This window comes from Athene cunicularia (assembly GCF_003259725.1).
Source record: "Athene cunicularia isolate RWA chromosome 2 unlocalized genomic scaffold, athCun1 chr2_part1, whole genome shotgun sequence".
In the NCBI taxonomy this organism is placed as follows: domain Eukaryota; kingdom Metazoa; phylum Chordata; class Aves; order Strigiformes; family Strigidae; genus Athene; species Athene cunicularia.
The window spans coordinates 31,111,521-31,128,123 of record NW_020799095.1 but is presented as its reverse complement, the minus strand read 5'-3'; the positions used below and the strand labels follow the sequence as shown (position 1 = coordinate 31,128,123).

Genomic DNA, 16,603 nt, shown 5'->3' with positions numbered 1-16,603 from the left:
CCTTCCTCTTGTCACACAATTCACTATAAAACAGGGCAGCTTCACTTGGAAGGACTACCAGTGATATTCCATTAATTCCTCCTTTCCACAATGGTGGGAAACAAGCTCAGATTAATGCACTCAGATTTAAAACCTGTTACAAAATCTAAGTAACACTTGTGGGGGAAAATTTTTGAGCTCTGGTAGATCGGATTCATGGGCTTAAAGTAGAAGGGATCAGGAGGGTAATCGTTCTACTGTGCTGGGAAGCCAGACTAACTCTATGGGAGTTTGAAATGCCGTCACAAAGTGCTGGAATGGGCCACGCCAAGTGACTGCGTAGCAATAGCCACCATGTATAAGTGTTGTTAAGGGGCTGATACTGAAGTACGTGTCATTTGAGGAGAAGAGAGAGCTGTCACCATCCATGCAACTCCCATGCTGTAACTGTAATAGGTCTGACCTAAGGTCAGTATTTCCTGGTACCCTGTTTCCAACCTTAAGCCAATACTTTATGCTTAGGGAAGAGTGTAAGAAAAGATGTGTTAAATATTTATCCAAATGTTTATAAAAATACTTACCCAAACATCTGTGTGCTCTCTGAGTCTGCCTCTGAGTATTTCTTAGCCCCCTTTGCTTTGTCGCTTGGACCCTTCCTTAGCCAGAGCTCATATCACTGTACAGCGTGCTTGCTGTGGCTTTATGTAGAATGAAAGGACTAATCGTTCTAAATATCATCAGACAAGAAGTTACGCAAGAGTTATTGTAATTTTTGTAATTTTTAATTCTCAAAATAGCCATCCATAGCTTTAGTTATGCCTATAAGTATACTAAAGAATTTTCATACATTCTTAGTCTTTGGATATTGAAACCTGAAGTTTCAGGGATCTCGCTAGCATGATGTTTGTAAGAATGTGCTATAGCTCTGCATTAAGGATGCAACATAGTACACTATTATGAAAAACATAATTATATAAACATGAGTTAATTATGTGGAAGGAATTGCGCTAGCCTTGTGTTATCGTACTGGGTCTGGGTTGGGTGGTGGGGATCTACCCACCACATTTCAGAAGTTTATTTTCTTTTAGTCTCAATTTCCATTTGAGATTTCAATTTAAGTTTTATATCAAAGTCCAGTTTGATTAGAAGATACTGTTACTTTCGTTCTTTTACATTGGAAGGGTTATCAGTTAGTATCAATGTTCAGTTTCCTTTAAAAAATATTTTAAAAATCAGCCAACACCGTCAAATGTGCTAGTTAGATATACCTGCCTCTGGAAGCTGGGAGCATAGAGCACCCATCTTTCAGCACTTCAGAGTCTGATTTTCAAAAATAACTTCTCAACACTCTTGAAAACTGAATTGTAATGGTAACTTAAGTAGGACAATCACAGACAGAAGCATGCAGATCACTAGTTGGTTCTGAAAATTATGAGGCCATGGAAAATGTAAAAATGATGTGCATAGTTTCCAGTCCTTTACTTATACAAACCTGCAACCCAAAATGGCGGCTTCAGTGTCAAGTTCATCATGTGTTTTCAAATAACAGTAATTTACAGTAATGATTTAATAGTAAAAATATGTAGTCATTGCTAGTGAAAAGTCTAATGGCCCTGTGGTTTTGGGGTGTCCCCTCAATTCAAGTCAGTCCTGTGAAGGTAAACAAGTAATTCTCTATCCTTTTCCAAGTAAAGAGATAAAAGAATGTAATGTTTATATAACATTATATAATACTTATGTCTAAAGGTGTTTTTAATAATCACCTGAGAACACTGAAAAGTGAAGAGGCAAAGATATGCCGTGAAGAAAATATTCTACTAAATTATTTACAGTGGATGGATATTTTTAGAATCCTAATTTGAAATGAATCCATTCTCTTTCTTTTGTAGGTGGCTGGTATTAGGTATTGCCATGGTGCGGTTTTATATACAGAAAGGAACACATAGAGGCTTATTCAGAAGCGTTCAAAGGACGCTTAAATTTTTCCAGACATTTGCTTTGCTTGAGGTAAATTTTAAACATCAGATTACTTTACTGGATACTGTTTATCATAGGCAAATCACATTATTAACCTGATTTTAATATCAAAATATTATATTCATACTTAAAGTCCTTTTAACTTTATTATTTGACAAAAGGGGGGGGGGGCAAGTTGATTAGTTGAAATAAATGGGCACTTTTTTTAAACTTAACTCTAGTATTTATTTAAATCAAATACTGCCTGGGAACTGTTTTGATTTGAGAGTCTTTAACTCAGAAGGCAAAATTTCTGAAGGCATTCCAGCCAGCACATCGACCCTCTAGGGCAGTAGATATCTCGTCTCCATCTCCAGAGATGATAACTTCCCTCTTATTCCTGTACCGGACTCATTATCCTTCTGTGCCTTTCCTGCTTCTTCTTATTTCCAGACTGGATTCATATGCCCTGTATAATCTGTTACAAAATGCTCTGTGCAAGTTTTGCAAAGTATATACTACTTTTGCCAGCTATGCACTAGTGGTCTCAGTTTATGGTACATCTGTGGAATGAAACTGTTGCATGTGTTGAGCACTCACAGTTCTTTCCCAGGCACAACATAGAGTGCCTATCTACATTTAAACTTTTTTCTCAATCTGCCTACAACATCTGTAGCTCAAGCAACTATTAAAATCATGTGGCCAGCTGTATATTAAACTTTCACAATAAGCAATTCTACTCAAATCTGTCGAAATAATGAAAAGCACTCTATTTGCTAAACATTGCTGCCCAGAAAATGCAATAAATCTAAAAATTCATAGCTATTATTGGCAAAATTATAATAATGTTATTAAACCCTAATGAATACAGAACATTTGAAAGTTGCTATGTGTTTAGCATCCCTTATATAACTCCCTCTACACTGTCTTGTAAAATTATTCCTGGAATAAGACAATGAAAGAGAAGCTTACTAGTTGAAAAATAATTGCTTTGTAAGTGTCTAAATATGTAATATGTACAATTAATTTGGAAAATAAGCCTCTTTCATGTGTTTTCACAGATCAGATACTGAGCCCGTCACAGCATTGGTAGCCAGGGCTCTGATGTGTGTTTCTTTTAAAGGTTGTTAGATGGAGGCAAAAAACCAGTTCTCCTTCAGAATTAAGCTTAGGTTTATATTACTATCAAAAGGCCATGTTTATAGTGTAGATAGTAACATACTGTACATCAGTAACCTCTAACTTATTTTTATTTACAGGTAGTCCACTGTGCAGTTGGTGAGTTCTTTGTTTTAGTTTCTACTGTAACTAATTAAAACATGAGTTGTGGAACAGAGATAACATGTTTCTCTTTTTAAGGAATAGTTCGCACATCCGTGCTTGTGACTGGGGTCCAAGTGAGTTCAAGAATCTTCATGGTATGGTTCATTGCACATAGTATAAAACAGGTATGTGTGTGAGCAGGTCATGTTTTGATTGTTTTTAAGGAGAAGCTATTAATACAGTTCTCATTTCACAAGGAAGACCAGTTTAAAAATTAATGACATTCCTACAGAGAATACTTACGTTACTTGAGTGTGATTTTGGAAGTTGGGGTTACAGGATGGAATTTATATGCTTCTACTCAGGAGACTTAAGTCTGGCTCTTAACTGTGAATCAGTTCTGTCTTTGGCATTGTGCAGGCTGTGGTCTGCCTAAGTGAGATCACTGACTGCTGCTATTATTTACTAGCAAATCTACCACAGTGTTACCGGTTCCCTTTCAAAAACCTAAATTAGCACTTACTGAATTAGTCGAAAAGAAAATGTGTCATTGAATTTACCTAGATAAACATGGTTGTGATTTTGCAGTTTGTTTTAGGAACCTTCTCAAGATTTAATTTTATGGTAATATTTACATTTGATGGCATGCATACTGCATTTTTTTCATTAAAAATATATTAAGTCATCCAGCATGCCACAGTGGCACTTGAGGTCCTGTGTAAATGATGGTAGTTTATTTGCCTGACTGTAGGTGGTTATGGTAAGTCTAGTGATTCGTTAGCAGAATGAAACAAGCAGACTGCCTACAGCTAGTAGATAGGATGTTCAGTTCAGTTTCTGAGGTCTTCTTTCTGTGAAGGGCATGTAAGAATTAAGTAATGGATTTTGAGTCTGTGCTCCTGAATTTCTTTAAACTGAAAGAGCTGAGCCATTAAACTGTCTCACCAGCAGATGGCATATGCCTTTCTGCTAATGGGCTATCACAGCACCTGCCTCGGTTGTCGAATTCCTTTGTTTCAGTTCACAGAGGACTCGTTTTATACGCTTTATCTTTTCCTTTGCTGTTGCTTTCTTAACATGGAATAGGCTTTTCATAGTGTTCGGGGTTTGGTTTGGGTTTTTTTTGTAACCTAAGTGTTTTCATTTTCTCAAGGGAAAATGTCTCAAAGATTTTATATTGCATGTTTACATCAATGCTGGTATATAGCACTGCATTTTGCCATTTTGTTATTATTTGCAGTGGATTAAATCTTTAGCATATCCAGTCGTTTCTTTTGTTTACTCCATTCTCAGTACAGTAGGTCAAGCTGTGTCCATGAAAAAATACATCTGAACGTATGTCTGATTGTATTTCACACTGTTAGTGCTTAGCAGGCATGAATGTTCAGGGTCGCTTTAGGTGGTGAGAGGTGTGTTAGTGATAACAGCCAGACCCAGATCTCTCTACTTGACTGGAGATTTGCAAGGCAACAGATAGGAACTCTCTGTATACTTATTTAAAGCTCTTCTGCTTGAATTTAGCACTGTGACATGAATTCAGGTTTGGGTTATCAATGTTTGTCTCTAATCGCATGAGGCTAAGAATAGCCTAATTCTGTCTTTACCTTTGCTTATTTGTTTGGGTGTCTTTGCACTTCAGATGCTGCTATTTGTCTGTGAATTTGGCGGTATTTTTATATCTCCTTTCCTTTTGTGATGTTGATATGTTCACTAAAAGTGCACCTTCTTTAACTGACACACTGAGGGCGTAATTTTATGACATGATGAGCATTTATATTTCTTCTTGATTTTTGACAGAGTTGTGGATTTTCAGCATCTTTAAGATGTATTATTAAGCTTTGTCACCATGTTGCATTTTATTTAAAAAAAAACGTTTCCCTCTTTTGTAATTTTAACAAAACTTGTGTTACTTTATTTTATTTCACAGACATCCCTGGAGCTTTTCAGACTTCAGGCATGGAAGTGTATTACAAAATTCCTCCCCTTTTAAAGAAAAGAAAATTACTTGCGTGTAATTCTACTTCTCAGAAGGTAGTGTTTGTAAGAGATCCCCACATACCTTCTTTGTATTTGGGGACTTTTGTTTATTTGTTCACTTAGAGTGAAAAAGAAGCGATGTTTTGAAACAGGAGAGAGATGTGCTATCTACCGATGAGGCAGTTTAATGACTCAGAACTTAAATCTTAAATGGGATTGTTGAGTGAGTTTACCCAAGGCTCATGATCTACAAGATCCATCTGTGTTCCAGCTCCTTAACTATCTTACAGCTCCTTGAAGTCTGCCAAATTTGATCTTCTGCGACCAAGTTCCAGTTAGTAGATTATACTAAGCAAGTGTAAGTTTTATGTAAAGTTTCATGGAGACGTGCATTATATGATGAGGAAGAAGCAAGATAAAAAGTAAAAGCATGTCTAGGAGACAGACTAGTGAAATGCAGAATGAATAAAAACTGATTATGAAAGGAATGTATCTTCTGTAGCATCGTTTTTTTCTTGCTGTTTTGAGGAGTGAGAAAATAAACAAGTAAATCAACCACAAATAAAAAGAAGGAAACAGATAGCATGGTGAAAATAAAGGAAAAGAAAGGATGAATAAGCTTAATTATAGGGGTTTATATTTTGATATTTGCATAATGGATAAATATTGCTCAGTTTGCACAACGTCTGTATGTTAGTAAATACATATGATCTACATGGTAATGATTTCAGCATATCACTTTTATGCCAAAATTTTCTTTCTTTACAAGATGTTAGTTTTGTTCCATATATCTTAAACAGAAGTTTGTTGCAGTTTGCACAGAAAAGAAGCTTAAGGATGAAGAAAGTGTTGGTTCTTTATACTTCTGCAGATCCAGAATGAGGAGAGCGTTATTCTTTTTCTGGTCGTATGGACTGTGACAGAGATTACTCGATATTCCTTCTACACATTCAACCTGCTCAACCATTTGCCATACTTCATTAAATGGGCCAGGTGGAGAGTCTTGCACTTTAGTTTCTCATGGTTCCATGCATGTTAGTTTCACGCATGCTGAGCTAACACACAGGAAAGCAGATGTTTGAGCTTCGGTTATGTGTCAGCAGAGTGCAAGTCAGTTGCTTTCTATACTTGGCATCATTGTTACTTCGTATAAAATGTGAAAAATATTTTAGCTCAGATTTTAGGGTGTGATTTGTTCTTTGCTTTCTATGTCTCATGGTTTGTACTCTGCTTTCATTTACTTTAGGTTTTTTTCTTTAGCTTTGGAGTCATCTTTTAACTTACAGTATGACTCCTTAAGATGCTTTTGAATACAATGCCCAGTATTAAGCACCTGTGCTAGTCTGTGTGGATTTCAGGTCTTTGAAAATGCGGGAGTTGTTGTCACTCAAGCTGTTTGCATATTATTACTTTATGAGAAGTTCTGCTTTATCAGAGCTTTTGTAAGGTTATGCCCATGTAGTGAGTCTAAATATTGATTTAGTTTAGTTTAGCCCACATAAAAAAAATATGTTTCATATCAAAACTGCTTTGATTTTGAATCATACTTAAGATTGGCCAGTAGATCACATATATTACAGAGACTACGTGTTTATCATGACACTTAACTGGAAGAGTAGTGTTCTCTATAGTCATTATTTGAAAAATACATGTAAGACAGACAGACTTACACTATTAGAAGGAAATCATCTAATATTCAGCAAAGGCTTATTTTAAAGACTGTATTTGTTTATTTTCCTTTATTTTTGTCTATAGATAATGCACTTCTGATGCTTCTAATGCACTTCTTTGATATGTTTGGTGTTTATGTCAGTTCTTATAATACATTACCTTTTTGCTAATTCCTAAGGTGGTAGGCTTGATTACCTTTAAGTACTAAAAGTCAAACTTAAAAATAAGCAGGACTGGTTTCATTAATATTTTTAATGTATACTTCAGAAAGAGAAATGCATTCAAAAAGAACTACATTGACAAATACACTTTTTGCTATCAAATCAGTGTGTCTTGAATGACAAAATTCTTGTTTCTTTAAAATAGACAATAAGGAAAACTGACATTCTTACAGCAGCGATATATGGTGAAATATACTATAAACAAAACATTTGAAAATCTATTATCTTTTCATAGACTCCAAAATATCCCATCAAAATGTATGGATAATCAGACAGCACAACTGGGCATAAATTCAGTACTTCAAGAGAGCTGGAAATTTCTGATTTTAGCTTGTAATTGTAAAAGATTTGTCTGTCCATTGTTAATGGCATAGGTATGATGTAAATTTTAGTTCAAAATTTTTACTTTTTTTTTTTTTCACTGCATAGAGACAAACTGTGTGTAGGTCACAGGATCAGTTCCTGCTTGTACTTCCCCTAATCTGTTCTCTGAGCTGTGAGTCCTCTTAGCCCATTTGCTCCTAGGAGGGTTTCATGTTTGTCTGCTGCAGTTTTGGATCTCTTTTGGTCATGGAGTGCACACTGTACCTTTCTCTCTGTGCGACTCTCTCATTGCTGTTCCCTGCATGAGCTTGAGAGCTGTTCCTTAGGAGAAACTGCATCTCCATGGTGCACTATGCCTAAGGACAGCGCAAACCCTACTGATTACATTTTTCATTTTGTCACCAATGTGGCCTATAGCATTCAAATCACACTTTCTATAAGATGAACACCTTCACCTTTTATTTGAATATCTTCATTTCATTTTAAAATGGATCTGATAACTTTCTGGCACTTTCATTTTCTTTTATTTCTATTTCCATTGGTAGTAAATGTAGTATTATTTGGATTCCCATGTAGTAGTGGGTAAAAGTCTTGTGATGTTTCTCAATGTTTTCATTACCTTTAAAGAAATTACAATGCATAGAGTTGACCCATTGTGCACTGTGACAAAGATATGTAGGATCATCTGAATTTGGGATCCAGTCCTGGTCTGAATCCTGTTGGTGACAACAGGAGCAAGATCAGTAAATTTTTTTAAAAGTCATTATTGGAGACTATAAATTTATGGATTTTTTTACTCTTTAATATTAGAAAGACAGAAACATTCTGATACTTACCTGTTTTTAAATAAAAGGATGGAGGAATGCATTTTCTGTAAACCTAAGCAATGCTATCCAAAGTAACTGAAACTGGTATTCTGTGCCAAGTCAGGATGCGGTCCTTGATTTTGGTGCAGGAACTACTGTAATACATTGCTGTGCCACTAATAATAGCGAGAGGAAATTTTAAATCCATGGGGTGTTTCTCACAAGATGTTGTTGTTTTTTTAATGCAGATACAACTTTTTTATCATTTTGTATCCTGCTGGGGTTGCAGGTGAACTGCTAACCATATATGCTGCTTTACCCTATGTGAAGAAAACAGGAATGTTTTCACTGAGACTTCCCAACAAATATAATGTCTCCTTTGACTACTATTACTTCCTTATTATTGTCATGTTCTCCTATGTGCCATGTAAGTATTACTTAACTGTAGTAATGCTAACAACATAATAATCAATTAGCAGCAATGCTGGAAACGCTACCTGTAGTTACATTTGCTGGACACTTTCTACTATTAAAGCCTGCTTTCTGTTGTTCCAAGCTTTGCTGTGCTTTAATTGGTTAGACTGAAATTTTCCATTCTGTTATCTGCCTCAGAACACAAGCTGTCTTAAAAATTTCAGTGAAAATGCTAAAAACATTTCTAAGACTTGGACAAAGTAAAAAACCTTTTTGCCTACACACAGAAATGTCTGTAACTGTGCTGCTGAGAATTTTTAGTGCCTCTGCTACTTTGAAGCAGTGGCTCAAAAATTGTCCTGCAAGTTGTGCCAGAGATTTGCCTTGGTTTTATTGCTATTAATATCCATTTCAATGTCTCCTCTGAAAATCACCATTTGAGTATGCTTGGGAAAAACTTGAAGCAGTATTCTGCAAGATTTCATTTTCACAGAAATCCACTCCCCAGACCTCTCTGAACATACTTCAGTTCCCAGTTTAATCATATTGTCCTGGTTGTCCTTGTACTTCTGGATGCCGGAAGCCACAGATCAACTGGCTAACCAGAGCTAAGATTAGAGACATTCTTTGTCTTTCACTTTCAGGGTTATTTCCACTGGTACCTAAGCAGTACAGACAAGGAGAAAGCAACGTGATTCAGATACAGCACCATGAATAGGGCTAGACCAAACTAGGCAAATAGAATATTTTAGTTATTCTGGACAATGAGACTAGGAACGAGGCAAGAGATTATGGCATTGAGAACCAGAAAAATTGAAGTTAAAAGGGTCTATGATCTGCATCTAGAAAAGATATTCATTTAAGAAGTTGACCTTAAACATGGACTTTCACAGTATTCACACACACTGTGAAATTTTCTGTTACAATAAATCATGAAAGCCAACTAGAGAGATTTATATGTCCTAAACTATCATGACTTACTAACAGTTTTACAATTGTTCATGGAATTTATGCTTCAGAAATAAATCTTATTTTCTATCCTTTAAATATAAGGATCAAATGCATCAGCAGGACAGTAATATAATAGATCTCAGAGGACCAGGAGAGAGGGAGCTCCTCACTTCAGACTTGAACAAGTAGGGTAGATTTGTATCCTCCTTAGAGTCTTAATTCAAACATGCTTACTTTAGCATTTATTTGAAGACTTCAGGCACTGCCAGAACGTGGTTAAGTCCTGTTTGTACAAAGAAAGTGTTGGAGGGAAGTTATCTGAACACAGACTATACATTCAGGGGCCCATGTCTGACTTTTGAGTAATTATTCTTCTGTAACTCACTGCAGCGTTCATGGCTTCCTATTCTTTACCTTAACCAACTGCAGCATTGTGTTCCATAATTTTTCCTCAGTTCATCATTCAGCAAAATTGTATTTTTCTGTTATGTGATCTGTCGAATGTTTTCATCTAATTTACTTTCTTTTATGCTTTGATCAAGTATTTCCACAACTCTACTTCCACATGCTGCGGCAGAGAAGAAGGGTGCTTCATGGAGAAGTGATTGTGGAAAAGGACGATTGAATCAAGCCTTGTAACTATGGTGCTTTTAATGGAAAAAAGAGGGTAAAAAACCAAAATTTCCTGTGATTTTTCTGAGTCCAAATTTTAAAACATGGAACAAGAATAAACAACTGTGCATAAAATAGCATGGACTGTATTATTTTTACAATTAATATATCTTCAGACTTACCTTTTCATTCTTGATTTCACTTTGACTTTTAATTGTGCATTTCTTCAGACAAATTATTTTCTTATTCTCAATAGGTTGGCAAATAGATTTAAGAATTGGAATAGTTGGCTGCTGTGCTTTCTATTCTGAAAATTCTGTTATGACCTGTAGTCATCATCAAGAACAGAAGGAGAGTTGATAAGTTGTATTGAAAGTGAGTCTTCTGGAAAACAGAACATAAATTAGGTAACAAAGTTTTTCATAGACTAGGTGGCTTAAATGTTATTTAAGATTTATATTAAATAATACCTTTCCATTTATGAGTACTGTTAGCATGTTGTTCAACATTCTTTGAATTATAGGATCACACTGTAGAATTCCAGAAGGACTTTCGAGAGGAGCTGAATTCTTGATTGTCAGTGCAAATTTTGATCTCTGTATACTTTCATTTGTAATTTTAAAGATACGTAGAATAATAGATATAATATTAGCTGGTTAAAAGTTTGTGCTGAGGAGTAGATTTGATGTACCTACCTTTCTCTGATCAGTGGCTGGAATGGGACTTGTTTGCAGAGGAAGACTGATAGTCAGCATGTTTCCTATTCTACGTTTAATTATGTGTGCAGAAAAATTATGGTATTGCATTTAGAAACTGTACCTATAGTGAGATGTTTAACATCTTATAAGTAGCTAAGTGGGATAAAATATATTTGAAAGTGTCTTAAAATGTAAATTGTGCTTTGAATCATCCCATTGTGCAATGATAATTGCTCCCTCCCCATTAATTATTTATACTGTGTTGACCTAATTCTATTTAATGTCTTCAATAATCTGCACGAGGGATGTACAGTATATTAAGAAAAGTTACAGATGATATTACACTCTATGATACCTGAGTGGTAGAGGTCCAACAAATTAGATGCAGCCTAAAAGATTCAGAGAAAAGGTAATACATTTGAGGAAACTTGGATACTTAGTGTGAGAGAGAGAGAGAAGATTGATGTCTAATAATGTAATAAGAAGCCTTGATAATGTAGGCAGCAAGGTTGCTTCTGGCATCACTAATGTCAAATGAAGAGTATATATGCAGAAGAACTGCATCAGGCAGCTGGAAATCATAATACTCCTTGTGATTGCCGAGGTCGTTTCTGGAGTATGGTCTTATATTTTGCATACCTCGGGGGTAAGGAATTGAATCGACCTCCTGAAAAGTCAGAGAACAGTAACAAAATTAGTTGATGTGAGAAAGAAGTTGTTAAGTATGATTAAGTTTTTGTAATATGACATACATGTAAAGGAAGAGGCTTTCTAAGTATGAAGGTGTATCTAGAACTGATTATATACATTTGAAACAAGGTAAATATCCAAGGAATATCAGGAGAAAGATCCTACCAATGAGATCAGTTCAACTATAGAATGACACAGTAGTGCTTATCAATGCATACAAGTTCTTGGAAGGTTTTAAGTTAGATGTAATGCAATAGTGGAAAATAATCTGGCAAGAGTTTGAACTACATACTTGAATAGGCAGTTTCCATTTTTATCTTCAATGATTCTATAATAATATAGCTTTCTTGAAAACTGTAGATGCACCTTTTTCTGGTGTATCAGGTAATTTGATGAAAAAGCAAGGATTTACTACATCCCTAACTTTCAAATTCCATTTTGTGCCTTATATTTGTGATATTTGTGCATGTATTCATTACATGTAAATGTTTCCTTTTAAATGATAAGTGCATAGTGGACTTGAGATAGAATAGTGGCATTTCTTACAATTTTAGAAGCTCTATTTGTATTTTTTAGAACAAATTTCACGCAAGGTGCTATAATTTAACTTATTACTTCTGTTTTATATGCAGCTAAAATTAAGAAAAGTTTTAATGAAATACAACACTGAATCACAAAATAGTTGTGGTACACATGGTCAGACTAGCAGTTGTATTTGTCCAAAGTTCTTAGAGTACTGTTTTATAAACTTCACTTGATTTTTGATCCATGAGCAATTTCACGGCAGTTTTTAGAAATATTTCTCAGCAAGCAAAGAGTGTGATGAAATATGAGTAAGGCTAGATTAAGTTCTGTGTGTCTTTTTTTACTGTCAGGGCAGCTCATTGAAGACCAGAGCTATCAATTAATTGAAAAAGCGTTGGATACTTTAACAGTGTGATTTTGAAATCACATTGTTAAGATAGATGAGTGTATGCCACAGATACTATACCTGTGCTATAACACTGTATTACATTTGTTTTCACTGTGGCCTAAGGATATTATTGTATGTCAATCAAGGAGCTATTTTTATATCCTTTTTTACATGTGACATGAAAAAAATACAGCACTGTTTGCTGAAATCTTGGGTTTGTACTTTCATAAAGCAACAGTGTACAAGGTAATGATACAATTTTTAAAGCGATTTACAGCCATAAAAGTCTTGCTAAATGGTAAATGAATAAAGATAAAGCTAAAAATTATAGTATTGTATTCAGTGTTTCATAGACCAGAGGGATTGCCATGTAGATGCAGGTACTTTAAAAAAGCAACATGTTCGTTTTCTTCCTCTTCTTCTGTGACTGAAGCCTTTCAATGAAGCCTCAATGTGTACGTTTTGTTTTAATATTTTCTCAAAGATAGTGAGAATTGCAGGTAAAATCTTCTTACCATTGTCTTCAGATGGGTCGAGATTTTATCCTAGGTAGCTTACTTAAACTTCAATATAACATCGTGAAACATTTAATTAGCTCGTTAAATGGACATAAAAAGATAAGTATGATTTTCATATGGTGCTCTCTTACCAACTTCTTTTTGACACCTGTCTTTTTTGTCTTCCTCTCTGCCATATTCCTAGTTTTCTAAAGCATTGAAATCCTGCTGTTTATGAAAGATTAGGAATGTATTCGAACAGCATCTTTAATATTTTGATGTAGTCTTTAATAAATTGTTCATATAAAGGTGTTTTCTTACTTGTGCTACATATGCCTTCTGGAATGGATTAATATAGAGTATGACCGTATGAAGCTTTTTTAATGTCAATAAATAAGAATAGGCATTTAGAAGGGGATTCCTATTCATCAGGTGACATTTCCTACTATTGGTAGTAACATAAACACACCATCCTTTTTATAAACTCCAGCCAAAAGCAGTTGGATTTCTTGAGGTTCCCCCCAACACTCACACACTGTTCCCACTGGGAGATGCTGTTCCAGGACAGATTGAGTGAATCATCTTATTTCCCATCTCTGCCCAGAACGACTAGAGCCAGATCCTGGCTTCGGGGAATGGGCAGTACAAGTCTTCCACATTAGCTGCCAAGAGGGTCACTGAGGCCACTGTGAACAGTAGTTGATAGATGTAATTTCTCTCACCTCTCACTACCTCTCACTTCGAGGATGTGAGAAGAGAGGAAACTCAATGTGCTCTCATACCTTCTGTGTAGTGAGCTCATGAGATCAGCTGGGAGGATCTCTGTGCATAAAGGATGTTACAGAAAGGGTTTTTCTGCTCCACTCAGCTATCTTAGTACTATATTTCTTGAAATACTGGTATGCCAAGATAGCTATGCCACACTCTTCTAGCACAGCTCAAAATTAACAGCCTTGGAGAAATGGTGCAGTGTGCTGTTTCCTATTGAACATAATATTTAGTGGATTTCATGTTAATGTACAGATTGCAATGACTAGTTAACAGGGAGGTGCATGGAGACCTTTTCTGTGACCAGAGGGAACCTACCTTTTCTTATCCAGAAAGAAATATGTGCATTTTAAAGGTAGGTCTAGCTACTGCCCTGACTGTGGTATTTGCAGTCTTCAAAGTAGCTTACTTTAGTGGATATTTGGATATTTATATATTGCTAAATAAACTATAATGAAAACAAATTACAACCATGATAATAAATTATAATTTAAAGTAGTTGCTATATTAACAGTTTTTGTGAATTCAGCTCTTACTTAATCTGCCTTAAAAAAAAAAAAAAAAAGGAAGGGAAGTTAGCACTAGGCAGGAGGGCTTCATAAATCAAAATTTTCAGGCAGGCAAATGGGCTGCAGTTGTTTATAAAGGATTGATTAAATGTGGTTTTGAACAAAAAGGTTGAAAGGTTTTCTGAAAATTAAATTTTATTTCATAATGTTTATTTTAAAATGTACTCAGAGATACTGTATAATTTACCAGTTTACAATTTAAATTGATGATGAACATATACTTTTTATAGATGATTAACTGTAGCCCATTAAAATGTTTTATTCTGTTTGTTACAATGACTGTTTAAGAAACAGACACCTCCTGTTTCTGCAAAGCTCTGTGTTGTCTGGCTCAAGTGGGTTGCAGTATTATTAGTGCCAACTAAGCTTTGCAAGGCTCTTAGTGGCAGGTTAATATTTGCCAAGGAGAGATCCTGAAACTTGCTTTCATGACGACACACCTTAATAGTGGGTGGTACTCTTGGTTCAGTGTCTGGTACTGTACATCACTGATGCCATTCTAGGGGTCTTGAGCGCCTTCAGTATGACTGAAGGCTTTACAGATGTCAATAAGTGATTCATCCTTATGAATTACCAGATTGAGAACTGTCTTGTGAAACACTTAGGTCAAGAAACTGAGTAAGTCTGACAAGTGAACTTAAGGCTGTACCAAGACAAACCAGAGAACCTGGATGTTGGGTAACTAGCCATTTCATAGGAACTTGCTCTCAAGTTCAGGCCTGCAACTGGCAGTGGCTTTTCAGTTCTAAACTGTACAGACAGTATTTTCTGTGTCATGTTGTATCAACTGAAACATGTTGTCTTTTTATTCACAGCTCTCTTGCTTTTCTGTTCAGTCTTGAATGTATTTTATGTCTTTTCAGTTGATGGCTTTGTAGAAGTGTAAGTACAGACATACTTACCTAAGCATATAATGTATAGTATTGTACTTAAAGATTCTTGATAATGTAAATGCACACAGATGCTCATTGTTATTTTTTCTGAAATGCGTTATCATTAGCAGTTTACACAGACAGGAAAACAACACAGTATGATACTTTTAATAACTTATTTATTTGAAAAGATTATAAGATTTGTTGAGCTATAGATTCATATATTTGTTTTAGAAATTGTTAATACTGTAGCACTGTAGAAATTAATCATCAATTAAAAGACATGTTCTAAACGATGTTCTATTTGATTTTTTTTTTTTATTTTTTTTTTCTTAGCTTGTAGAAGCCAGTTCATATAAATGTTCATCATATTACCCCAGACTGGTATCTGTTTACAGATATACTTTCTTATCTGGAATTATTTCACAAATTAATGTCAAGGTCCCCTGTAAAATATTTACTATTACCCAGCCTTCCTTTTTATATTTCTTAAAATATATTCCATTAAAAAAAGAGGTAGGTTTGAGTAGTAATACTGGTTTAGCTAACAGGAGGGAAGAACACAGGTCTATGAAGAGAACGTATAACATCTGTCAACATGTATGAAGACAACTGCATTACAGTGGTCCTGAAATAGGTATTACAATATTTCAGTGTTTTGGAACAGGACTTTTTTGTGGTATCAACATTTGAGGGGGGTGGAGGCAGTGAACACCCTCTGGCTGTCCTTTGCTACCTGACTTAACAATGACACTGCAGCTATGAGGATTTTGTTGCCGTGACAACAAGATAAAGCAATATCTGAGCATTCACACCTACTTCCTTTGAATTAGGAATCAAGTGGTTGTAACCCCAAGGAGTTTAACTGCACACAAAGGCTAAATCCTGTTAGTGGATGCATTATGATGGAGACATAGATCTCCTAATCTGAAAGACAGAAGTGGTCTTCTGATCTAAATTTAAAGGACAGGATTTACTTGTCCTGGCTCTCTACCAACGTTAAATCAGTCAGATTTCTGTAGAAGCTAGTGGAAGAATTATCATCTGATCTCAACAGGATTATGACAGGACATAGACATTCAAGTATTCTGTTCTGCGTAAATATGGATTTATCTGGAAAAGTGTAAACTGTAGCCTCCCTGTTAACACTCTCTGGGAGAGAGCACATTCTTGTTGCACAGTAGGTGTTGCATGGTGGCTCGCTGGCCTGCCTCCCAGCTTTACAGTACAGCTGCACCCAGCACTGCTCCCCGTGGAACACGCCAAAAGACCAGGAAACCAGCCTTACACTACTATTGCATTATACTAATCTGAATTCAGCAGAGTCACACAAATTCCCTTTACATATCTGCAGAAGTATCTTTTATTTCTGAAATTAATCTAGGCCAAATGACACATCCCATTAAAAATAGGCAGGGTAGA

General features: G+C 35.5%; 1 protein-coding gene across 3 annotated transcripts; it reads left to right on the top strand.

Moving 5' to 3' along the window:
- The first annotated feature begins 1,015 nt into the window (after window positions 1–1,015).
- HACD1 (3-hydroxyacyl-CoA dehydratase 1) lies at window positions 1,016–15,475 on the top strand. 3 transcript variants are annotated; one of them, XM_026842640.1, is made up of 7 exons: window positions 1,016–1,986; window positions 3,195–3,213; window positions 3,295–3,383; window positions 6,047–6,168; window positions 8,446–8,624; window positions 10,105–10,229; window positions 10,431–15,475. In XM_026842640.1, exons 1-6 carry the CDS (start codon window positions 1,843–1,845, stop codon window positions 10,185–10,187), a joined length of 636 nt encoding a protein of 211 aa, XP_026698441.1. In that variant the 5' UTR covers window positions 1,016–1,842; the 3' UTR covers window positions 10,188–10,229; window positions 10,431–15,475. The 3 variants fall into 3 exon arrangements, with proteins under 3 accessions (XP_026698441.1, XP_026698442.1, XP_026698440.1); XM_026842641.1 differs by having other exon boundaries at window positions 3,301–3,383; window positions 10,105–15,475; XM_026842639.1 differs by having other exon boundaries at window positions 10,105–15,475.
- Window positions 15,476–16,603: the final 1,128 nt, after the last annotated feature.